The sequence below is a fragment of the Microcaecilia unicolor genome, chromosome 3 (genome assembly GCF_901765095.1).
Source record: "Microcaecilia unicolor chromosome 3, aMicUni1.1, whole genome shotgun sequence".
Taxonomy (NCBI): Eukaryota; Metazoa; Chordata; class Amphibia; order Gymnophiona; family Siphonopidae; genus Microcaecilia; species Microcaecilia unicolor.
This window is the reverse complement of record NC_044033.1, coordinates 492,275,466-492,302,145: the sequence shown is the minus strand read 5'-3', so window position 1 is coordinate 492,302,145 and position 26,680 is coordinate 492,275,466. Positions and strand designations below refer to the sequence as shown.

The following is a 26,680-nucleotide window of genomic DNA, read 5'->3' as shown; positions in this document are numbered from 1 at the left end:
AGATGACAGGTGATTGACAGAAATGTGATTGTATTTATAGACTTATGTGCTGTGCAGCATTGGACTCTAGCTGTTAATGATTATGTAGTGCTCAGGTACACTTCTTTTCATAATATCTGTTGTTGACCTGTAAAACCCTAACCAAAAACCCTAACATTGTAGTTAGGACACAGTACACTTGATCATACATAATTTTCAGCAGCGGCTGGTAACAGTACAGAAGCAAAGAACAAGCAAATATGCTTTGAGGCTTTTACTGGGGGTTAAAAAGATTAGCAAAGAAATGCTACATGAAAAAGCCAAAAGTAATACAAATCAATCATGTATTAGGAGCAATTTGCCAATTAGAGGCAAAACCATGTTTGTAAAATATTAACTGACTACATTATTTGTGTTGGGCAATGACTCACTAGCCTCCGCCCCCTGTAAATGTAACGTGATTGTCAGCTGTACAGAGGCACACTTGTCCTAATCTAGCACTTCCAGAGACCACTGCAGCTTAAAGTGACCAGCCCCTAACACTTCACCACACTGTATCTGAGCACTGGGTACTTCAGTGTACGATTTTATTTGTCCTAAATTACATCTGCCATCCTTCCCAAGATGTCTCAAGCTCTCTGGACTCAGAATGGGCCTTCTGGACAATGCACAGAGAAATCTGACAACAGAACTTCTTTTGGTGCCAAAAAAAGTGGCTATAATCTGTCTCGAAATCCATACCTCAATAAGGTAAAATTTTAAATTATGATTCCTACTAGAGTCAAAACAAGTAGGAGCCCAGTTTCTATGGATTTGGCAGGTGGGACGTTTGAAGTAGAGTGGGAGTGGGCAAACCTTTTCCCCCTTGGGCCACATTTGTGGCTTTTGCTTGCTCTGGGGGCTGCAGGTGGGTCCAGTGGAGGGTTTGGAGTGTGGTCTGTGGGGGAAAAATAGAAATGGGGTTCAGGGGTGCCATTTCTTTTCTGTTTTCTACAGGGAACACCTTCACCTCCTTCACTATTATGGAGGAGATAAAAGCACCTAGTTGATTCCAGACTCATGCTAGAAATGACCCCTACAGCTTGTATTATTATCAACCTGAAGAAACGTTTTGCAGTTGCTCCCCAATTATGGAATTCTCTTCTGTTAGAAATTAGATTAGAATCTTGTTATATTTCCATAAGTACATAAGTGTTGCCATGCTGGGACAGACTGAAGGTCCATCAAGCCCAGCATCCTGTTTCCAACAGTGGCCAATCCAGGTTCAAGTACTTGGCAATATCCCCCCCCCAAAAAAAAAAAAATATGTCTTTTCATAAACAATTGAAAACCTGGTTATTTAAAAAAATATATAATCAATAATGTACTTTTGATATTTTAAACTTTTTCTATTACTAGTTTTTAAGACTATAAACCATTTAGAGCTTTTTGGTAGTTACAGTCTATAAGAATCATGTAGATGTATTAGTATTCAGTCCTGTAGCCTCTCTTACCTTAACACCCTTAAACCTGGCTCCTAGCTTCTAAAGCATTTTCTTTGGGCTTTTTTTTACTCTTTTTTTTTAATGCCTTTGGGTTTTTCCTTTGACTTATTTTGCTGCTTTTTATTGTTTTCTTTCTTTCTGCAGTGTAAACAATCCCAGCCCCTCCCCACACCTTGAGTAAATATCTGCGCCCAGCTGAGTTCAGACCTAGAAAAGAAATCCACCCCCCCCCCCCTCTCAGTCCCAATATGCAGCTAGTTCATGTCTTGCTTCCAACATGGATACGTCTCATGTCATGGTGCTGGTATCTCTTTTTTTTTCTCCCTTGTCCTGTTCTTTGTCACCTGTGTTGTTCATTGATCAGCTGTGTCTATGGGATGTCACATGGTTAGCTGATTAGAAGACCATGTGGCCTTCTCAGCATCATGAAGAGAATAGGTGCTGCAGTTTGGCTACAGGATTTACTCCATTATAAGCTAGGAACTAGATGGGAGAGGGTAATGAGGGTGGGAGAAACAGCAAAAGATGAGTTCCCCTCCTTACAGACCTGCCAGTGATTTGGAGCTCCTTTTATTTGTTGCATTTGTATCCCACGTTTTCCCACCTCTTTGCAAGCTCAATGTGGCTTACAATACATCATGGATACTGGAAATAAGAAGATTATGTCATCAACTGGATACAAAAAAGAAAACGGCCTCCATATGGTACAAAATCCTACAAGAACATTCTTCTCATCCTCCATTGGCTTTGCAGAACATTTGGAATAGAGAAATCAACTCTCAACTATCAGAAGATCAATGGGAAGAAATTTGGTCATCTCTATATAAATTGTCAAAATCATCAGCTCTTACACAATCGTCATTTTATATATTACATAGAGCTATGTGGACACCATATAAACTATCTAAGATATCAAAAGATGCTTCCAATCATTGCTGGTCCTGCTGCAACAATATAGGAACCTTGGACCATTTAATATATCATTGCCCATTACTGGATGAATATTGGTCTCAAATAGAGAAAACAATTTCTCTTATACTAAATTTAAAGATTTCTTTAACTTACAAAACAATAATAGCAGGAGATTTCGGCATTAACAATACATTATCACCACATATAATTAAACTACTACGTATATTGATCCAAGTGGCTATAAAATTGATATGTCAAAACTGGAAAGATTTTACAAATGTGGTGGAACTCAGTATGTCTAACAGCTAAATACGAAAAAGTAGCAGCAGAGAAATGTGGTTCCTTTATGGCATATAATAAAATTTGGTCTCCGTTGATTAAATATTCATCCAGCTAAGTAATTAATGTACAGGTACTTTTCAAACATTGGCATTAATACTATAACATCTGATATGCATGCATACTTCATACGAATATACATATATGTATATATATATAGTCAGTACATTAACCTTTCTGTTAACTGTTATTGTCATTGGTACTAAATTTACAATGAGGCATATTTTCAAAGCACTTTGGGAGGCTAAGTTCCATAGGTTTCTATGGAACTTTGGGAGGCTAAGTGCTTTGAAAATATGCCTCAATATGTTATAAAATCAATAAAAAAACTGATTGAAGTAAAAAAAAAAAAAGATTAGGGTTTAAAAGAGAAATTGTAGGACATTGATAAACACAGTTAGAATTTTAACATAAAAAAGGAAGCAAGCTTTATTAGCTAGTCTCCATAGCCTTTCCCCCTAGTTTTAAAACTTGAAGTTTCTGCCATAGCTTAAAGATTAGGGTTTCAAAGAGGAATTGTAGGATATTGACAAACACAGAATTTGAAAATAAAAAATCAAGCAAACTTTATTAGCTAGTCTCCATAGCCTTTTCCCATAGTTTTAAAGCTTGAAGTTTCTGCCACAGCTTAAAGATAAGGGTTTAAAAGAGGAATTGTGAGATATTGACAAACAGAATTTAAAAAAAAACAAGCACATTTTATTAGCTAGTCTCCATAGGTTTAAAACTTGACGTTTCTGCCACAGCATTAACAGATAGTCTCTAGAAGGCACAGAAGGGCCCAGTTCAGTCCTCATTCCCGCCCACCCCTAGCTCAACTCTTCATTTATAGTCAATTATTCTAATTAAGACAACAAGAGGGGAATTTTCAATTTTCATTAGTCTGAATTACATTTCATTAGTTTCTAAGAAGCAAAGCCTAAATAAATTGCAAATTACAACAGTCAAAAGATCATTGTATTCATCTGATATCCCTTATGCCTTAAGAATTTTTAATTAAACAACTCTATAATATTAAGATGTAGACAGTAGTCCAACAGCGAGAAGGGTGCTATCTAGTCTTTTGCATTGAGTGTCACATGTATGATTATCTTCCATTTGATGAGATGTCATATGTGTGTGCTCGATGCAATGAGCTCCTAGCTCTCAAAGAATGAGTCAGTTCTGAGGCTAGAGTAGCAGACTTGGAGGAGCTGAGGGAGACAGAGAGGTATATAGAAGAGGCCTACAGGGACGTAGAGACGTCCCACCTTCAATCTGGCAGCCCCTGTATTGCATTGGAGGAGGGAGGCCTCCTAAAAGGACAACATCACCCTGGTGAGGCTGGAAATAATCCTGTAGACAGGACCAGCACACCAGGGAATGCAATATCCTCTCGCACCGAGGATATGTCTCCTGGAGCTACTGCCAAGGTGGGAAGGGTTAGAACAGCTGTTGTAGTGGGTGATTCGATTATTAGGCATGTAGATAGCTGGGTGGCTGGTGGACGTGAGGATTGCCTGGTGAGAAGGTGGTGGACCTCACGTGTCACCTAGATAGGATTTTAGATAGTGCTGGGGAGGAGCCGGCTGTCTTGGTACAATGACAAAGGAAAATGGGAGAGAGAGGTTCTGGAAGCCAAATTTAGGCTCTTAGATAGAAAGCTCAAATCCAGAACCTCTAGGGTAGCATTTTATGAAATGCTACCTGTTCCACTCGCAGGGCCCACGAGACAGGCAGAGCTCCGGAGTCTCAATGTGTGGATGAGATGATGGGGCAGGGAGGAGGGGTTTAGATTTGTTAGGAACTGGGCAACATTCTGGAGAAGGGGGAGCCTATTCTGAAAGGATGGGCTCCACCTTAACCAGGGTGGGACCAGGCTGCTGGCATCGGCGTTTAAAAAGGAGATAGAGCAACTTTTAAACTAGAGACTGGGGGAAGGCCGACAGTCACTCAAAAGCGCATGGTTCTGAATAAGGTATCTTTTAAAGATATCACCAAATAGGGAAGATAGGGTATCCCAATAGTGAGGTTGCAAAAGAGACAGTAATAGATCAGGTGTCCTTAAATAAAAACAAAAATCATACAAAAGATTGCAATTTAATACAGTCAAGTACTGAGCATGATGTATATAGGAACAACAAACATAGTTTGAAATGTCTATATGCAAATGCCAGAAGCCTAAGAAAGAAGATGGGAGAGTTAGACTATATTGCACTACATGAAAAATTAGATATAATTGGAATCCCTGAGACCTGGTGGAAGGAGGATAACCAGTGGGGCACTGTCATACCGGGGTACAAATTATATCGTAGTGATAGGGTGGATCGAATTGGTGGAAGGGTAGCATTGTATGTTAAGGAGAGCCTTGAATCAAATAGATTGAAAATTCTACAGGAAACAATACACATCTTAGAATACTTGTGGATTGAAATTCCATGTGTAGGGGAAGAGGATAGTGATAGGAGTGTACTACCGTCCGCCTGGCCAGGATGAACAGAAGGATGCAGAAATGTTAAAGGAAATTAGGGATGCAAACAAACTGGGCAACACAATAATAATGGGTGATTTCAATTACCCCGATATTGACTGGATAAATGTAACATCAGGGCATGCTAGGGAGGTAAAATTCCTTGATGAAATCAAGGACAGCTTTATGGAGCAGCTGATACAGGAGCCGACGAGAGAAGGAGAAACTCTAGACCTAGTCCTTAGTGGAGCTCATGATCTGGTGCGGGAGGTAATGGTGATGGGGCGCTTGATAACAGTGATCATAATATGATCAGATTTGATATTAGCTTTGGAGTTAGTATACACAGGATATCCAATACGTTTGCATTTAACTTTCAAAAAGAAGACTATGATAAAATGAGAAGAACAGTGAAAAAAAAACAGAGGAGTGGCTGCGAGGGTCAAATGTTTACATCAGGCATGGATGCTGTTCAAAAATACCATCTTGGAAGCCCAGGCCAAATATATTCCACGTATTAAAAAAGGAGGACGGAAGACCAAACGACAGCTGGCGTGGTTAAAAAGTGAGGTGAAGGAAGCTATTAGAGCTAAAAGAAAATCCTTCAGAAAATGGAAGAAGGAACCGACTGAAAATAATAAGAAACAGCATAAGGAATGTCAAGTCAAATGCAAAGCGCTGATAAGGAAGGCAAACAGAGACTTTGAAAAAAATATTGCGCTGGAGGCAAAAACACATAATAAGAATTTCTTTAGATATATTAAAAGCAAGAAGTCGACAAAAGAATTGGTTGGACCAAGGGGTAAAAGGGGCGATCAGGGGAGACAAAGCCATAGCGGAGAGATTAAATGAATTCTTTGCTTTGGTCTTCACCAAGGAAGATTTGGGAGTGATACCGGTGCCAGAAATGGTATTCGAAGTTGACGAGTCGGAGAAACTGAATGGAATCTGTATAAACCTGGAGGTTGTAATGGGGCAATTTGACAAATTGAAGAGTAGCAAATCTCCTGGACCAGATGGTATTCATCCCAGAGTACTGATAGAATTGAAAAATGGACTTGCAGAACTATTGTTAGTAATATGTAATTTATCTTTAAAATCGAGAGTGGTATTGGAAGATTGGAGGGTGGCCAATGTAACGCCGATTTTTATAAAGTGTTCCAGAGCAGATCCGGGAAATTATAGACCGGTGAGCCTACCATTGGTGCCAGGAAAAATGGTAGAGATTATTATAAAGAACAAAATTACAGAGCATATTCAAAAGCATGGATTAATGAGACAAAGCCAACATGCATTTAGTGAAGGGAAATCTTGCCTCACCAATTTATTACATTTCTTTGAAAGGGTGGACAAACGTTTGGATAAAGGTGAGCTAGTCGATATTGTGTATCTAGATTTTCAAAAGGCATTTGGCAAAGTACCTCATGAAAGACTCCAGAGAAAATTGGAGAGTCATGGGAATAGGAGGTAGTGTTCTAGTGGATTAAAAACTGGTCAAAGGATAGAAAACATAGGGTAGGGTTAAATGGTCAGTATTTCAATGGAGAAGGGTAGATAGTGGGTTTCCTCAGGGGTCTGTGCTGGGACCGCTGCTTTTTAACATATTTATGAATGATTTAGTGATGGGAGTAACTAGTGAGGTAATTAAATTTGCTGACACGTGGAAGGGCATAATCAAAAGGGATGCCAAAGTTTTGCTGAGGACGTCCTCGCAAAACGTCCCGGTGGAGGGACGGGGAAACCCGTATTATCGAAACAAGATGGACGTCCATCTTTCGTTTCGATAATATGGTTGGAGATGCCCAAATCTTGACATTTAGGTCTTCCTTAGAGATGGTCGTCCCTAGACTTGGTCGTTTCTGATTTTCGGTGATAATGGAAACCAAGGACGCCCATCTCAGAAACGACCAAATGCAAGCCCTTTGGTCGTGGGAGGAGCCAGCATTTGTAGTGCAGTGGTCCCCCTGACATGCCAGGACACCAACCGGGCACTCTAGGGGCTGTACTGCACCTAACAAAAAAGGGCTTTATAAATGGCTCCCAGGTACATAGAACCCTTACCTTGTGTGCTGAGCCCCCCAAACCCCCCCGCCCCAAATCTCACTACCCACAATTGTACACCACTACCATAGCCCTTATGGGTGAAGGGGGGCACCTAGATGTGGATACAGTGAGTTTGTGGTGGGGTTTGGAGGGCTCACATTTACCACCACAAGTGTAACAGGTAGGGGGGGATGGGCCTGGGTCCGCCTGCTGAAGTGCACTGCACCCACTAAAACTTCTCCAGGGACCTGCATACTGCTGTGATGGACCTGAGTGTGACATTTGAGGCATGCACAAAATATTTTTAAAGATGTTTTTGAGGGTGGGAGGGGGGTTAGTGACCGCTTGGGGAGTAACGGGAGGTGATCCCCGATTCCGGTGGTCATCTGGTCAGTTCGGGGACCTATCTGTGGCTTGGTCATAAGAAAAACAGGACCAGATAAAGTCATCCAAGTACTCGTCAGGGACGCTCTTTTTTTTTCCATTATGGGTCGAGGATGCCCATGTGTTAGGCATGCCCAAGTCCCGCCTTCGCTATGCCTCTGATACGCCCCCGTGAACTTTGGTTGTCCCCACGACAAAAAGCAGTTGGGGACGCCCAAAATCGGCTTTTGATTATGCTGATTTGGGCGACCCTGTGAGAAGGACACCCATCTTCCGATTTGTGTCGAAAGATGGGCATCCTTCTCTTTTGAAAATGAGCCTGAAAGTTATTCAAAGTTGTTAAATCATGAGGGGATTGTGAAAATTACAAGAGGACCTTACGAGACTGGGAGACTGGGCGTCTAAATGGCAGATAACGTTTAATGTGAGCAAGTGCAAAGTGATGCATGTGGGAAAGAGGAACCCGAATTATAGCTACGTAATGCAAGGTTCCACGTTAGGGGTCACCGACCAAGAAAAGGATCTCTGCATCGTTGTTAATGATTGAAATACTCTGCTCAGTCTGCTGCTGCGGCTAAGAAAGCAAATTGAATGTTAGGTATTATTAGGAAAGGAATGGAAAACAAAAGTGAGGACGTTATAATGCCTTTGTATCAGTCTATAGTGTGACCGCACCTCGAATATTGTGTTCAATTCTGGTCACCGCATCTCAAAAAAGATATAGTAGAATTAGAAACGGTACAGAGAAGTGCGACGAAAATGATAAAGGGATGGAACGACTTCCTTATGGGTATAGGCTGAAGCGTCTAGGGCTCTTCTGCTTGGAGAAGAGACGGTTGAGGGGAGATATGATAGAGGTCTATAAAATAAAGAGTGGAGTGGAACAGGTAACGTGAATTGTTTGTTTACTCTTTCCAAAATTACTAGGAGTAGGGGGCATGCGATGAATCTACAAAGTTGTAAATTTAATACGAATCGGAGAAAAGTTTTCTTCACTCAACGTGTAATTAAACTCTGGAATTCGTTGCCAGAGAATATGGTAAAGGTAGTTAGCTTAGCGGGGTTTAAAAAGGGTCTGGACGGCTTCCTAAAGGAAAAGTCCATAGACCATTATTAAATTGACTTGGGAAAATCCACTGCTTATTTCTGGGATAAGCATCATAAAATATATTGAGCTTTTCTGGGATCTTGCCAGGTATTTGTGACTTGGATTGGGCACTGTTTGAAACAGGATACTGGACTTGATGGACCTTTGGTCTGCCCAGTGTGGCAATACTTATGTACTTATGTAGAGCTCTAAAATTGGTATGTATGGACAGGCTGGATATGCTATATATTTTTTTATCAGTATTTTGTGTGTTTATAGATTATTATAAGGCTAAGATCCAGTCAGTTAGTGGTTCTTATCTTCAAACCCCATCTGTTAATGATCTTTTATGTGGTTCTCCTCAAACTCATATTTCCCATGTCTGTCTTAACTAGTTTGCAATTGATACAAAATACTCAACTGATTTTTCGAATTAAGAAATGTTATAGTATTTTTATGATTTTCTTTGTAGACTCCACTGGCTTCCTTTGAAAGCCCGTGTTGCTTTCAAAGTAGCTTGTATGGTTTTTCAACTCTTGTCTCAATCATTTTTTTCTTCATCTCAGGTACATAAAACATTCTTATTAAGGTAGCCTACTGTTAATGGACCACAATACAAGTGACAGCTTGATTTCATGGTTTTTATTTTTCATGCTATTTCTAGTTGGAATGATTTGCCTCAATACATTAGAGTTTAATCAAATTATGCACGATTCTGAAAGAAATTGAAAACCTTTCTATTTAATAAATTCTGAGGATTAATTTTGCTGAGAGCTCTAGTTTGGTGTCTTTTTTTTCTTTTTAATGATTTAAACTTTTATTGATGATGTAATTCCCCATTGTTAGTTTGGGTCTCAATTTGTAAATTGCCTAGAACCTCTGGAATTTGCGTGGTGAATAAATTTCAGATTATATATATATATATATATATATATATATATATATATATATATATATATATATATATATATATATATATAACTATCTCTGTGTATCTGTATTATGTTGCACAGAACTTACAGTACTATGTAAAGGAATGATAACAGCAATAGTAGTAATAGAAAAATTTAGATAGCTGTGAATTCTCCAGGCTTCACTCCTAATTGAATCGAGTTCTTCTCTGGTCGTTTTCTATAGTGATCATATTTCCTAGCAGGCTTTGGTTTCATTGATAATCCAGATTATACAAAGTTGCAGACAACTGGTAATCAGAATATGCATTGCTTTCCACTTAATCTATATGATATCCATTGTGCTGTACTGCACCTAACAAAAAAGGGAAAAAAAAACCCTGCTTAGTGTGCATTATGTTTGTTTATTTGGTTACCTAATACACGCCCCTTCTAAATCAAAGGTTGCAACGGTTCACAAAATCCATAAAACAATAAAATCATATAAAATAGAAAAGGAATGCCAAAATCAAAAGAAAAGATATAGTCATTCAAGAGCACCTTGCAACAGTAAAACTGAAACACTGTTTCTGCACAGGAAAACCAAACATCAGCTGTTAACATGCCAGAGGTGTAAAACCTAAAACTAAAGTGAAAAAGTAGCAAATATTTCTAATCATGTACTAATGTTCGGGTGGTGTCAGTCTGTGATATACATAAGACTAGCTTGTTTAATGACAGAAAAGCATTGGGAATAGAGGGGCAACAGTGATTGGTGTGAAGTAGAGGGTGAAAAGGGCATTGAGTAGTATTACATTTTTAAATAAACATAGTTAATGTGATTGGACCTGGTATGAAGAAGAGCTGCTGCAGCTGTTCTTAGATAAGTACTCCAGAAAGTGCCCCTTTATTATTTATTTATTTATTGCATTTGTACCCTGTACTTTCCCACTCAAAGCAGGTTCAATGTGGCTTACATAGTAATTGGGATTACAAAGTATTGGTGGAGAGAAATAAGTTGAGTATTATCGGAGTAATAAAAGAAATAAGAATGAAGAAATGCAGGGATGAGGGGAGTAGGAGAAGTATGAGCAAGGGTAAGTGAGCAAATGGAGGGGTTAGATGAGGCGGAGGGGGATGGGCAAGAGTGAAGGGAGTAAGAGAGGTGTGAGTAAGGGTAGGTGAGCATTGGAGGAGGGATCGATGAGGCGAAAGGGGATAGAACAAGGGATAAGCAGGGAAAAATGTGGCGGGAGATGTAGTCTAGGTCGTTGTCATTGTCTCCTGGATATGTGATGAATAGATGGGTTTGTGGGAATTAATCTGGATCGTTTGGGTAGGCTTGCCTGAACAGATGGGTTTTAGTGACCATATGCCCTTTCGGAAATCACTAGAGTGATCGAATTGGTCTGGGGAGGGCATTCCAGAGTTGGCTGCCTAAGAAGGAGAAGTTGGATCCATAATAGGTTTTGTACTTGAGTCCTTTGCAATTAGGGTAGTGTAGGTTGAGGTAAGTTCGTGAGGTTGTATACATGTTCCTGGTGGGGAGGTCGATCAGGTCGAGCATATAGCCTGGAGATTCACCGTGGATAATCTTATGGATTAGTGTGTGGACTTTGAAATTGATTCGTTCTTTGATAGGGAGCCATTGAAGATTTTTTTCGAAGAGGTGTTGCACTTTCAAATTGTAGTTTGCCAAAAATGAGTCTAGCTGCTGTATTTTGGGCAGTCTGAAATTTTTTCAGGATGTGGTTCTTGCAGCCTAAGAAAATACTGTTGCAGTAGTCGGCATGGGTAAGTACTGTGGATTGCACCAAGTTTCGGAATGTTTTCAGGGGGAGATATGGTTTTACGCGTTTCAGTATCCACATTATGTTGAACATTTTTCTTTTTAGTGGATTTTGTGTGATCTTCGAGCAAGAGATGGTTATCTAATGTCACTCCAAGGATTTTTAAGTTGTCAGATATGGGGATTGTGGTGCCGGAGATGTTAAGGTTGGTAGGGAGGGGCGCGGGGTGCTGGGATGAGAGGATTAGGCATTGTGTTTTTTCTTTGTTCATTTTCATTATAAAGGCGTTGGCCCAAGTGGTTAAGATGTGCATGCCCAAGGATATTTTGTCGGAAATTTCAGTTAGATTAGATTTGAAGGGAATAAATATAGTGACGTCATCAGCATACATGAAAGGGTTCAGACTGTCTGAATAGAGCTTTTGCTAGTGGGATCATCATAAGATTGAAAAGGATCGGGGATAGAGGGGAACCTTGAGGTACACTGCAGTTTGGTGAACAGGGAGATGAGATAGTTGAGGTTGATTTTACTTGGTAAGATCTTGAGGTGATGAAGCCTTTTATCCAATTAATGATGTTTCCGCCGATTCCAAGTTTATCCAGTAGTTTGGTTAGGATATTGTGATTTACCATATCGAATGCACTGGATAAATTGAATCGTAAGAGGAGGATGTTGTTTCCAAGTGAAATTTCCTGTTTAAATTTGGATATTAGGGTGAGTAGGACAGTTGCTGTACTGTGGGCTGAACGGAAACCCTATTGTGATTCATGTAGAATGGAGAATTTTTGTATAAAGTCGTTTAGTTGGGAGGTTACCCTGTTTTCCAATAATTTAATTAGCAAAGGGATGGATGCGACTGGACGATAGTTGGTGACATCACTCGCTGGTTTCTTGGGGTTTCCACTTTGGAAAAGATAGTTATCCATGTATATATTTTGTAGAGCAAATAACTAGTCCTACAAATAATTGGTGGTGATGATATTCCATATAAATTATGGCATTGCCATTTTGCTTTTTATGGTTCAGCTTGCTATGTTATAATTAGTGCTTATCAATAAATACTCTCTCAAAATTTTAGGTCATACTACTTTACACAATCAAAAAACTTTCTAATGGAGTACAGTTTATCTGGAGGGGAAAAAGCTTCAGAACCCAACCTCCATCCCTTATTTGAAAATTGAAGGTGGCAGGACTTGGCTGAGTTTTCCTCAAAGACATAAAAAACTCCTCCAAAAGTTGTTAAAACTCCACTAGTATTCAATTTCAGTGGATCCCAAAAACTAAAACGTGTCTCAAGAGGGGAAAAAAAAGAGAAAAAAAGCTAAATTTAGCTTGCAAAATAAGTGTTGATTCACTTCCAAATATCAATCACATTGACTGCGGCCAGAATTTCGCTGCAAAGCTGTCTTGATGTGCGACAAACAGTTCAGTGTTTTCAAGCACCAATTTCTCCGTGTCACAGGATCAGTGTTTAAACATTTAAGGTAACTTTTTTATTTGCTGGCACAATAATTTACTTATTTTCATTTTTAATGTCCTCTTAATTATTACATCTAGAGCAATGTTTCCTGCCTTTTCAAGCCCCATGCACACCTCAATTTTCAAATATATGGTGTGGCAGCCAAACTAGAGGCTGGAGGGGCTCAAGTGACACGATTCGGAGAGGAAGTGTAGGCGTTGTGTGCTAAACAAAATAGGGCCCAGCTATCTCTGCCTTGTATGCTGCTACCTGTTAATTTCCACACTGAGGCTTATGCTGTATTTAGGAAGGAGAGAAGCATGTGTAATTATATCCGCTGAGAAAGGAGCTCTTGCACATTTGAGCCACCTGTCAGGAGCTGAGCTTATGTGATGATGTAGAACTGAACATCAAGCAGTGTTGACTTATTTCCATTCACTTCTGATCAGGTTTGAAGGCATGCCAGTGTGCCATGGCACACAAGTTGGAAACAGTGATATAGAGGGGTGTGTGTGTGTTTCCCATAGAGACTAGTATATACAAATCTTAATCTTACAGTTCTGCTAAAAGTTCTATGAAAAGTAAATGTCTATGAAAAATAGGAAATGAAGGTAAAACAAATATTGGGAACTGGCATACTGAGTAATCTGGAAAGAGAAGTGGAATTAGTATATGAATGTCAGTGTTTGTATTACTCTCTCAGTCTCAATCAGTGGTATACTGTAGTTTGTTTTATTGTATTTTCCTTCAGCTAGCTTTACTAAAATAAACAGGTCTCTTTTTCAAGCTGAAGAGCCCTAACTAACCTCTTTAGCCTTTCCTCATACAAGAGGAGTTCCATCATTTTTATCATTTTGGTTGCTCTTCTTTGAACCTTTTCTAATTCTGCTATATCTTTTTTGAAATATGGCTGTGATGTTTGTGAGCCCTTGGCCCAGAGGTGGCCGCATGAGAATCACTCAATCACCTCTGGGTAGACTGAGTCCCCCCAAGAACTGGACTGGACCACAAGTGGAGATGAACCGAGGCAGCTTTATTAGTAGCAAAAAACACAAGGCTAAAAAGGAAGCCAAACAGCACAGAAAGGAAAACAGGCAGCCTAGCTAAACAGTCTAACCTAGCTGAAGCAAGGCAAACATAAAGCATAAAATAAGGTAAAGTAGAACAGCCTAGCTATATAGGGAAATCAAACATAAGCAGCCTAGCTGCACATCTCAGTACCAGCAGACAAAATGTAAACATATGGCATACAGTAGAACACAATACGCTAGGCAAAGGGCCCCTGCCTAGCTGGTTAAAGACAAACAGGCAGTACTTGGCTGACAGAGGTAACACCGCTACTGGTTAAGGAAAGGGTTCATTCTGTTAGTACACTCAGATGAGCCGCTGAACAACTGCGGCAAGATCCCTCAAAATCAGAGTGGAGCAGAAGTAAAACAAAGGGCAAAGGTGAAAGCTGTAGGCCAAGCTTTACTCCTCAGGACTCACTGGCTTGGAAGCAGACTTCCACTGGAACACAGCATAAGGAAAAGCTGTAGGCCAAGCTTTTACTCCTCAGGACTCCCTGGCTTGGAAGCAGACTTCCACTGGAACACAGCATAAGGTGAAAATAACATGATGACAAAGTTTGTCCCCATCCCCGTAGGCTACTACTACTTAACATTTCTAGAGCGCTACTAGGGTTACGCAGCGCTGTACAGTTTAACAAAAAAGGACAGTCCCTGCTCAAAATAACTTACAATCTAATGGGCAAAATGTCAAGTGGGGGCAGTCTAGATTTCCTGAATAGGGGTATGGTGGTTAGGTGCCAAAGGCGACATTGAAGAGGTGGGCTTTGAGCAAGGCTTTGAAGATGGGCAGGGAGGGGGCCTGGCGTATGGGCTCAGGGAGTTTATTCCAAGCATGGGGTGAGGCGAGGCAGAAAGGGCGGAGCCTGGAGTTGGCGGTGGTGGAGATGGGTACTGAGAGGAGGGATTTGTCTTGAGAGCAGAGGTTACGGGTAGGAACATAAGGGGAGATGAGGGTAGAGAGGTAAGGAGGGGCTGCAGATCGAGTGCATTTGTAGGTTAATAGGAGAAGCTTGAACTGTATGCGGTACCTGATCGGATGCCAGTGAAGTGACTTGAGGAGAGGGGTGATATGAGTATATCGGTCCAGGCGAAAGATAAGACGTGCAGCCGAGTTCTGAACAGACTGAAGGGGGGATAGATGGCAAAGTGGGAGGCCAGTGAGGAGTAGGTTACAGTAGTCAAGGCGAGAGGTAATGAGAGAGTGGATGAGAGTTCGGGTGGTGTGCTCAGAGAGGAAAGGGCGAATTTTGCTATTGTTATAGAGGAAGAAACGACAGGTCTTGGCAATCTGCTGGATATGCGCAGAGAAGGAGAGGGAGGAGTCAAAGATGACTCCGAGGTTGCGGGCAGATGAGACTGGAACGATGAGGGTGTTGTCAACTGAGATAGAGAGTGGCGGGAGAGGAGAAGTGGGTTTGGGAGGGAAGACAATAAGCTCGGTCTTGGCCACGTTCAGTTTCAAGTAGCGGTTGGACATCCAGGTAGCAATGTGGGATAAGCAGGCCGATACTTTGGTCTGGATTTCTGTAGTGATGTCTGGTGTGGAGAGATAAAGCTGGGTGTCATCAGCATAAAGATGATATTGGAAAGCATGAGAGGAGATTAGGGAGCCCAGGGAAGAGGTGTAGATTGTCCCCGTCTCCATGTCATTCTGTAGTTGTGACCCAGATGTGGTCACAGAACCTTCATTTGGGGTCATGAACATGTTTGCGTATGAAGAAACAACTCTCCAGTGGGCAGGCTCTTTTCTGACTACTACGTGTAGCATTATAAAACCAGTTACGTTTTCCTCCTAAAGTGTCTGCTGCTAACTGGCAGCTCAGAAGGATGAAGAGGTAAATGCTATTTAACACTGCCAGACCTACTTTCGCTCTCTTCACCAGCTGATCACACTACTGTCCTGGCCCACCCTGCTGCCTGTCACCACTGCTTGCCATGGTTCTCTTTTCCCCCTTACCCCTATGATCCCTATTGAGCAAGCAGGAGGGGGTGCTATCTGTCCCTTCTGCTGGATCTGATCAGCACTACTGGAAAAGGGGATTGGTAGAAGAGGAGAGATGGGCTGATAAAAGATAGTGGGTAGCCCTAGATGGGGGAGAATAGATGTAATGAGGCTAAGGCAGGAGTCAGAGGTGGAAAACCTGTCATTTCTTCCTCTATAACATCACCAAAATTCGCCCTTTCCTTTCTGAGTATGCAACCAGAACCCTCATCCACACTCTTATCACCTCCCGCTTAGACTACTGCAACTTGCTTCTCACAGGTCTCCCACTGAGCCATCTCTCTCCTCTTCAATCTGTTCAAAATTCTGCTGCACGACTAATATTCCGCCAGTGTCGTTTATGCTCATATTAGCCCTCACCTCAAGTCACTTCATTGGCTCCCTATCCGTTTCCGCATTCAGTTCAAACTCCTCTTACTGACTTACAAATGCATTCACTCTGCAGTTCCTCAATACCGCTCCAATCTCATCTCTCCCTACACTCCTCCCCGGGAACTCTGCTCACTGGGCAAATCTCTCTTATCTGCACCCTTCTCCTCCGCCGCTAACTCCAGACTCCGTTCCTTCTATCTTGCTGCACTATATGCCTGGAATAAACTTCCTGAGCCGGTTCGCCAAGCCTCATCTCTGGCCATCTTCAAATCTAGGCTAAACACCGCCTCTTCGATGCTTCTTTTAACTCCTAAACCTAAACCTTCAACTGTCCCCTATCCCTGATATGTCCTGTCTGTCCTAACCCTTATCCCTTACTTGTCCTGTCTGTCTGTCATAATTAGATTGTAAGCTCTATTGAGCAGGGACTGTCTCTCCATGTTCAAGTGTGAAGCGCTGCGTACGTCCGGTTGCGCTATAGAAATGATAAGTAGTTAGTAGTAGTATCAGTCTGACATAGGTAGCAGGAATGGATGAATGATTGAGGGGCTGATGCAGAAAGCTACTGTAATTTGAAGTGCACATTTACCATGGAGTTTACATGCATGTTATGGGCTGCCTAATGCAGAAAGGGGTTGACTGTGGGAGTTAACTCATGCAGTACACATGGGCATGTGCTATATTAAAATGAATGATAATGAAGCCATTAAATATGCCTCCATAATGCACAGAAGGAAACGGTGCCTTTTAACATGCACAGCGTCAGAAAGGTTTTGCTAGAGCTGGGGTAGTGTAAAAGGGCTGTTTGAGGGGATTATGATAGTGTGTATGAGCATGAGTCTTCAGAATTACAGCCAGGCAAAGGTTAAAAAAAAAACCACACAGAAATGATTTATTAACACAAATACTGAAGCTTGTTCCTTCACCGGCACAATAAAGGAGGAATAAAGTCTCTGGAAACTAAAATGCAATCTTTTTGTGGGCCTGTTTCTGACAGGCCCCAAGTCACAGTTTATTCAGCCTTAATTCAGAGTCGCACATCCAGTGGTCTGACTCCAACCAGACCTCAAGCACAGCTTTCTTACAATATACAAGTTAAATCTTGGCCTACTTTAGCCAGGTTCTGGTAACTTATACATAAGCTGTGAAGACATATTCTGCAGGGCGGCTTTTCTTCCCAGGGCCTGCCTGATCTGAGCTGTGGTCATATATTTATGCTTGGCCATTCCCTCCCTATTCTGTACCTGCTGAGCCACCACTTCTTTGTTCTTGGCCCTGCCTTTTAAGGTGGATTCTTAGCTGAGAGGAAGTGCCATTAAGGGGGAGTGGTAGTTTCCTATCGACTCCCTCACAAGAATCCAGTGCCATTTTGGGGATTTAAAATACCAGTTCGAGGACAAGCAGGCATAATATTTTCACGTTTACTACTACTACTTATCATTTCTATAATTCTACTAGATGTACGCAGCGCTGTACACTGGACATGAAGAGACAATTCCTGGTCGACAGAGCTTACAATCTAATTAGGACAGACAAACAGGACAAATAAGGGGAATTACAAAGGTGGGAATGATAAAACATGGGTACTGAACAAGTGAGTAAGGGTTAAGAGTTAAAATCAGCATCAAACAAATGGGCTTTTAGCCTAGATTTGAAGACGGCCAGAGATGGAGCTTGACGTACCAGCTCAGGAAGTCTATACCAGGCATATGGTACAGAAGGATAAAAGGAACGGAGTCTGGAGTTAGCAGTTGAGGAGAAGGGTACAGATAAGAAAGATTTACCTAATGAACGGAGTTCCCAGGAAAGAGTATAGGGAGAGATAAGAGAGGAGAGGTACTGAGGAGCTGCATAATGAATGCACTTGTAAGTCAATAAGAGGAGTTTGAACTATATGCGGAAACGGATAGGGAGCCAATGAAGTTTCTTGAGGAGAGGGCTAATATGAGTATAGCGACAATGGTGGAATGTAAGTCATGCAGCAGAATTTTGAACAGATTGAAGGGGAGAGAGATGACGTGGAGGGGCATAATCGAACGGGGACGACCATCTCTAAGGGCGTCCATATCTAAGGAAGTTCCAGTGAAGGGGTGGGGAAACCCGTATTATCGAAACAAGATGGACATCCATCTTTCGTTTCGATAATACGGTCGGGGACGCCCAAATCTCAACATTTAGGTCGACCTTAGAGATGGTTGACCTAAATGTTGAGATGGTCGACCTTGGAGATGGTCGTCCCCGGTTTTCGGCCATAATGGAAACTGAGGATGCCCATCTAGAAATGACCAAATCCAAGCAATTTGGTCATGGGAGGAGCCAGCATTCGTAGTGCACTGGTCCTCCTCACATGCCAGGACACCAACCGGGCACCCTAGGGGGCACTGCAGAAGACTTCACAAATTGCTCCCAGGTGCATAGCTCCCTTACCTTCTGTGCTGAGCCCCCCAACCCCCACTCCCCACAACTGTACACCACTACCATAGCCCTTAGGGATGAAGGGGGCACCTACATGTGGGTGCAGTGGGTTTCGGGTGGGTTTTGGAGGGCTCACATTTACCACCACAAGTGTAACAGGTGGGGGGGGGGGGGGCCTGGGTCAGCCTGCCTGAAGTGCACTGCACCCAATAAAAACTGCTCCAGGGACCTGCATACTGCTGTGATGGAGCTGGGTATGACATTTGAGGCTAGCATAGAGGCTGGAAAATAATGTTTTTTAATTTTTTTTAGGGTGGGAGGGGGTTGGTGACCACTGGAGGAGTAAGGGGAGGTCATCCCCAATTCCCTCCGGTGGTCATCTGGTCAGTTGGGGCACCTTTTCAAGGCTTGGTCGTGAACAAAAAGGGACCAAGTAAAGTTGGTCAAATGCTCGTCAGGGACACCCTTCTTTTTTCCATTATCGGCCGAGGATGCCCATCTCTGAACCACGCCCCCGTCCCGCCTTCGGTACACTGCCGACAGAAAACAGTTGAGGATGCAAAAAATCGGCTTTTTGCCGATTTGGGTGACCTCGGGAGAAGGACGCCCATCTCCCGATTTGTGTCGGAAGATGGGTGTCCTTCCCTTTCGAAAATAAGCTAGATAGTGGGAGACCTGTGAGAAGCAAGTTACAATAGTTTTAAGTGACAGGTGATGTGTGTGGATAAGGGTTCTGGTAGTGTGCTCAGAAAGGAAAGAATGAAGTTTGATGATATTATAGAGAAAGAAATGACAGGTTTTAGCAGAAAAGGAGAGAGAGGAGTCGAAGATGACCCCAAGGTTACAAGTTGATGAGGCAGGGAAAATGAGTGTTATCCAGAGAGATAGAGAATAGGGGAAGAGGAGAGTTTGGTTTAGGGGGAAAGATAAGAAACTCAGCCTTGGTCATGTTTAGTTTCAGATGGCGGTTAGACATCCAGGCAGCAGTGTCAGACAGGTAGGCTGATTTTGGGCCTGGATTTCTTCTGAAATTTCTGGTGTGGAGAGGTAGATCTGGGAGTCATCAGCATAAAAGTGATGCTGAAAACCATGGGATAAGATCAGAGTACCAAGGGAAGAATATAGCTGCAGAAAAGAAGAGGTCCCAGGACAGATCCCTGAGGTACACCAACTGATAGTGGGATAGAAGTGGAGGAGGGTTCACCAGAGTGTACACTAAAAGTATGATGGGAGAAATAAGAAGAAAACCAGGAAAGAACAGAGCCCTGAAATCCAAGGAAGGACAGCGTATCAAGGAGTGGGTGGTGATCAACAGTGTCAAAAGCAGCAGATAGATCGAGAAGGATGAGGATAGAATAGAGACCTTTGGATCTGGCAAGGAACAACAGCATAAAATGTATTGTACTGTTTTGGGATCTTGCCAGTTACTTGTGACCTGGATTGGCCACTGTTGGAAACAGGATACTGGGCTTGATGGACCTTCGATCTGTCCCAGCATGGCAACACTTATGTAGGGACCAAGAATTCCTGGCTTTCAAATCCAGGGCTCTGGCTCAGGGTGTCAGTTTTGTTGTTCGTTTTCCATTTAATTGTGTGGTTACATATGAGGATAAAATGTCTTTTGATTCCAAACAATTAGAAGAATTTAATGTGGTGAAACAGGTGTTAAAGCTCTTGGTCTGACTTTGTAGGTATTACTGTGATGGTTGGCTAGGAGAATTGTGAATTATAGTAGATGTCCTTTTCTTTTTTTTCCCTGTTATACTAAGATTTCTATATATTGGTTCTATTTTTTTCCTCAATTGGTGGGTGAATAGTTGGATTTAATTTCTAATTTCTACTGATTGAAAATGTTTTCCTTTATGTTTTGCTTATTTCTCATATCAAATAGCAAACTTAAAACATTTCCATCTCTGTATTCTATAGGAGGTTATGGATAAAATTTTGGATAGTCCCTTTCTACTGACCCTATAGTGCACAAAAATGAAAAGTTGCTCAAATTTACCCCTCCAAACTTTTATAGCCTTTATCTCTGTTATTTGTAACCCCACTTTTGGTACCTTTTCTCTCAGCAGGCCACATATATGAAGATGACAGGTGAGAGAGATACAGAATAGCTTCCCAGGGAAGGTGCTAGAGACCAAAACAGGAACATTCAAGGAAGCACAGAAAAGCACAAATGATCCTGTGCTGCAAGGATGGGAGGGTAAAGCTTTAAATTGGTTAGGCTCTGTGGCATTGCATCAGGAATGGGCAGACTAAATGTACCTTGTGGTCCTTTTTTTTTTTTTTCATTTTCTTAGTTTCTGTGTAATTAAATACAGCATGTAAGTCCGTTGGCAATGTGTACTGAAGCAGATGTTATGCAAAAGCCAAATATAACCATGATTGCACTCCCAAAATATACAAATATTTTTATAACAGAGTATATGCCAAAACTGTATCTGCATTAGGATTTTCTGTTCTCAAGTTAATGAATTTCTCAGTAAAATTCTGGCATAGTTTTACGTCACAATATACTTAAACTATAATCTTCGCTGGACAGGCAGTTTTAAAGGCAGTTAATAATCATGCCTGAAGGAGTTTGTTTAATCCAGAAATGTTATTAACAAATAATGAATGCCCTGCCCAGAAGGGATAAAATGTTTTTTTAGAGATTTGTTTCAAGAGTTGGTTAAAAAAAAAAAAAGGCCAAAAGAATTTCAGACATCACTAGAATCCTCAGAAGGAGAAATAAGATTTTATAGTCTATCATAATCTAAGATCCAGTAATTGCCCATGACCACAGTTGGTTAGATATGTGATCCAAAGCAGCTCAGATAGTTGAAGATCTCTTTGGAGAGCAGCATGTGGGATAGGTGAGGTATAGAACTAAAAGAGCCATTTATAGACAACAAAAGAAAATGCAGAATATTATGTTATGTTACACCAAGCTTCTATTCCATAGCATCCCACAGATTAATCCAGAGACTTGTGGGTTATGTCCCTCTACCAGCAGGTGGAGATAGAGAGAACTTCAGAGGTTTACTATATGTGGTCATGTGCAGTCACCTTAACTTCAGTATTATCTCTATCTTGCAGGTGGATGGTCATATCTGTGCAGCTCTGGATTGATTGGCTCCTGGCCTGGTCCCCTGGGTCTAGTTGAGCTTCTGGGGTCTGAGGTGTCCCGGTCCTGGGACTTGGGTGCACACTTGGTGGTGCTAGGTCCCTCCCTTCCTCCCCCTTCAACCCCTCCTCTCTGCCTGACTGGGGTTTGTGGTTCTCACTCTCCTGACTTTAAAAGGAGTCTGAGGTTTATTTTGCTCCGGCATCCTCTCCTGGTCAACTCTTTGCTTCTTGCTTTGCTCGGGACCATATGAAGGTACCATAAGAAGCCTCGCCATTTTTAGATTGGCAGATGTGGGCATAGTGGTTTTGATGTCAGGAGGAGCAGACCTTTTGTAGAATAGGCGTCAGTGTGAAGCTGAAGAGCTGTTCCGCATAAGTGCCATTTTATTCAAAATCCTTTTAGGGGAGCAGCTGCTCCCCTTGCACCCCACCTAGCTACGTCTCTGCATAGTGGGGCAGTGCCTGGGATGACCCACTGAGCAGAAATGACTTTCTACATAGCGTTATGTACTGCTAAAGACTGTAGCAGTTTTCTAGTGCTCAGCATTTTAAGATTAGCAGATGTAGTGGTAGCAGGATCTGAAGCAGACATGTTCAGTACCTGGAGAGCCTTAGGTATATAGGAAGGTGGCAGCTCCTTACGAAACACCCACACTGCGGTAGGATCATCAGATTCCTGACCTGCTGAGCAGAAATGCCTCCCGGCATACCCTCATGTTGTTGTCTGGCTGGTGTCAAGAAAGGGAATCTGGCTTCAGGTGCTGCAGTGGCCGTTGGCTGAGAGAGGCAATTTCTTCAGCTGGCCTCTGTATGGGACAGTCTCTCCCGTTGCGAGTGGCAGCACTTTCTTCCAGAGCGCAGTTGACTTCCTTTTCCGTGTCCTGTCTGGCTTTCGTGTCTGCCCTTTGCAGTTCGGCCACTTGGTACTCTGTCCTTCTGTGGATGGCTTTTGCAGATTGCCCACTTGATCTGCTGTCCTTCCCTTGCCAGGCTTGGCGTGGCAGTGCTAGACATTCCAGATTTGACGTGGCAGCGCATGTAACTGTGGCCTGTGGATCATTGCTCCAGTCTGCTGAGGTTGTAGTACCCCGCCCCACTTGAGGACTGCTTTGGTACATCCCACAAGTCTCTGGATTGATCTGTGGGACGCTATGGAAGGTAAAATTAGTTCTTACCTTACCTGATAATTTTCTTTCCATTAGTCCCAACAGATCAATCCAGAGGCCCGCCCTTTGTTGTTCTGGGTTGAGTGTTTTCTTCTAGTTGCCTCAGTTTCATCAGATTCCTTCATTTGATTTTTGGCTACAAAAAAAAAAGGCAAAACAAATCAAAACATAAAGGAAAACTTCTGTTTCCCTCCCGCAGGAGCGGTTGAGGAGCTTACATGGGCTTTATGCAGGCAGGAGAGGACTTCCTCTTTCGTCTTCCACTGCTTTGGTATCGACAATACTGAAGTTAAGGTGACTACACATGACCACATATACCCTGTTTCCCTGAAAATAAGACAGTGTCTTATTTTGCTCTTAAAGATGCGCTAGGTCTTATTTTCAGGGGATGTCTTATTTTTTTCATGAAGAAGAATTCACATTTATTGTTGAACAAAAAAAATGAACATTTATTATATACTATACAGTAGTTGTCATCACAAACCAGCATAACCAGACAAACTGTGAATCCTATCAAGAATTTCTTGTTACTACCATTATTTCCATGTACAACAATCTTTGGTATATTTACCAATCCCGATATTTATGAACACAAATGATCAGTAATAATAATGATGATTTCATGATTTATCACAATATGGCAAATGATCTATAGTGCAGTCTTTACTACTATGTAGAAGGATGTATTATTTATATAGCCCCCTAATCCAAAAATATATTTGTCTGTAACAGGTAAAAACAAGCACAACTACAACGAAATATACAACATATAGTCTAAAAAATCATAATATTCACTAGGGCACAGTATTTCTACAAATACGTTTTACTTGAGAGTGAAATTACATTCATGTTTCTTTTATAAAACATCTTAGCCCCAATAAGCACATTTATAGTAATCTGACATGCTGGTTTTGGTTTAAAATGCCAAAAGAAAACCAATAACTTTTGGTCATCTGGCCATAATTTTTCCCATATGTAATCAAAATGTTTTGGTTTCTAATTCTTATTTACTTTTTGAATATTTCTATTTCACATTTAAACTGTACAATATATTGCACAGAAACAAATTCCTAGTTTAATATATTGTATTTTTTTTTAATATGAAAAACATAAATGTATGAAGACTTTTATAAGGTACTGTACCCTAGGGAGGGGTTAGGGACATTCTTGGGATACAATTCAGCTGTTCTTCATATATATTTGATTTGAATGGGCAAGTAGCAGGTGTATCTTCATACATTTAAAGTATCCACATAAAGTTATATGCTTAAGTCAACTGACGAAAGAGCCACATAAAAGGCAGCTGCAAATATGCATAACTTTATATTAATAACACATTCATATAACAGTTATATGGAACGCTTCCTGCTGAAAATTTACCTCATGTTTTTAATGCACCCTTATGTATGTTTCACAGGAGGTACATAACCTTTTGTGTGTGCATCAAAACCAAATGTTAAGTGAGTTCATAATTCCTTTATAGAGAAACCCAGCTGCAAGGCCCCCCTCCTTCTCAGACCTCCCATGTCTCCTGCCCTCCCCTCCCTCCTCCCCCTGGAGTCGCCACCGTCCCCCCCCCCCCCGGAGTCGCCACCGCCCCCCTCCACCTGGCAAGGGCCCTCGCATCGCTATTCAACTTACAGCGCCGAAACCGCAGCAACAGCAAGCAGATCAGCTTCAGGTCCCGTTGGCCTTCCTTCACTGCCTCTGTCCCGCCCACGTGTGACGTCACATAGGTGAGGGCGGGACAGAGGCAGTGAAGGAAGGCCGACGGGAGCTGAAGCTGATCTGCTTGCTGTTGCTGCGGTTTCGGCGCTGTAAGTTGAATAGCGATGAGAGGGCCCGGGCCGGGTGGAGGGGGGCGGTGGCGACTCCGGGGGGGGGGGGGGGGGGGGCGGTAGCGACCTCGGCGGTTCCCTCCCTCAAACTTTGCTAGGTCTTATTTTCGGGGGAGGCCTTATATTCACCAATTAAGCAAAACCTCTACTAGGTCCTACTTTCGGGGGATGTCTTATTTTCGGGGAAACACGGTAGTAAACCTCTGAAGTTCTCTCTATCTCCACCTGCTGGTAGAGGGTCATAACCCACAAGTCTCTGGATTGATCTGTTGGGACTAATGGAAAGAAAATTATCAGGTAAGAACTAATTTTACCTTCTGTAAATACCTTAACACAGCAGTTCTCAAACTGTGTGCTGTGGCACCCCAGGGCACTGCAGCAAACTCTCAGGGGTGCTGTGGCATATTTTCTTCACTTCCCTCCCACATACCTGCCAAGTCTCCTGCATTTAGCGGGAGACTCCTGCTTTGGCAGGTCATCTCCTGCAAAAGCGTGAAATTCTCCCTCTGAGACACACTGCCACCACTGCACTGCCTCTGCTGCTTCGCCCGATGAGCAGCAGTGATAGCAAAACAGCAAGCATGCACGAAGCTGCAGCCTTCAGGCATGCACTGTTGGCTCTGCTGGTCCTTTGTACCCACTGATGTCAACTTCCATTCTGGGTCAGATGACCAGCTGTGGCCCCGCACTTGCTATTTGATTTGCCAGGGCCGCTGTTGCTCATCAGGAGAAGCAGAAACTGCCAGTAAACAGAAGATATCAAGGGAAGGGGGAGGGTCATGCAGACAGAAGCAGGAGATGTTGAATGGAAAGAGAGGAGGAAAAATGATAGAGTTGGGACGCTGGATAAAAGAGGAGTAGAGAGAGAGATGAGTGGATAGATGGGGACAGAAAGTGGGGAATAGGCTGGATGGAAAAGGGCTGGAGAGAAAAGATGCTGGGTAGAAGGATGGGGAGAAAAGGAGAGACCATGGCTGGGAAGGATGGAGAGAGAAAGAGGGAAGATGCTAGAAGGATGGGGATTGAGACACTGGATGTGAGGCTGCAGAAGGAAGACACTGGAAGGATGGGGAGAGAAAGAGGAATAAACTGGCTGGAAAGAGAAGAGGGAACAGAGACTAGATAGCGGGGGGGGGGGGGGGGAGAAGGTGGGCAGAAGCTGGATGGAGGATGGAGAGAAGGTGGGGCAGAAGCTGGGATGGAAAGGGGAGAGAAGGTGGGGCAGAAGCTGAATGGAAAGGGGAGAGTAGGTGGGAAGATGGGCAGAGAAGCTAGGATGGAAAGGGGAGAGAAGGTGGTGCAGAAGCTGGATGGAAGTGGAAGAGAGGTGGGCAGATGCTGGATGGAAGGGAGAGAGAAGGTGGGCAGAAGCTGGATGGAGAGGGGAGGGAAGGTAGGACTCAATGCCATCAAGGGGGGGGGGGGGAGACTTCAGAGGAAATGTGTAGGCTAGTGGTGTCGTGACCCGAGAAAGTTTGGGAACTACTGCCTTGACAGTTCTATGCAGATTACAGAAATTCAAGAAGACTGTATAAACAAACATTCCAGGAATTACAATGCACCTGCAAAACACAATTTAGTTTCGTAATAGTACATATTTGTGAAATAAAAATGTTTTCAAGGTTTTCCTAAACATTAGTTCCCCTGTTTACTAAGCCACACTAGCGGCTGCCAACACAGCCCATTCAAAGTGAATGGGCTGTTTGGCACTAGCGCACGGCAGCTGCTAGCGAGGCTTAGTAAACAAGGGTGGGGTAAATAATCGGGGAGTAATTGAATCTGAGGTGGCAGTGAATTCCAGACTAAAACTGCTTATTACTTGAGTGAGGAATTAAACATCTTACATGATTTAATCCTTTTGATGGAAATCCCAATAAAATTTGATTACGA

The 26,680-nt window shown here is 42.4% G+C and overlaps 1 protein-coding gene across 1 annotated transcript in view; it reads left to right on the top strand.

The window, feature by feature from the left end:
- Window positions 1–582: 582 nt before the first annotated feature.
- ME1 (malic enzyme 1) overlaps window positions 583–26,680 on the top strand; it is a gene marked incomplete at its 5' end in the record, with an annotated part of 362,344 nt that continues 336,246 nt past the window's right edge. Inside the window, 1 exon segment of the mRNA XM_030195171.1 lies at window positions 583–729. Within this exon segment, the coding sequence (XP_030051031.1) occupies window positions 583–729 (147 nt within the window).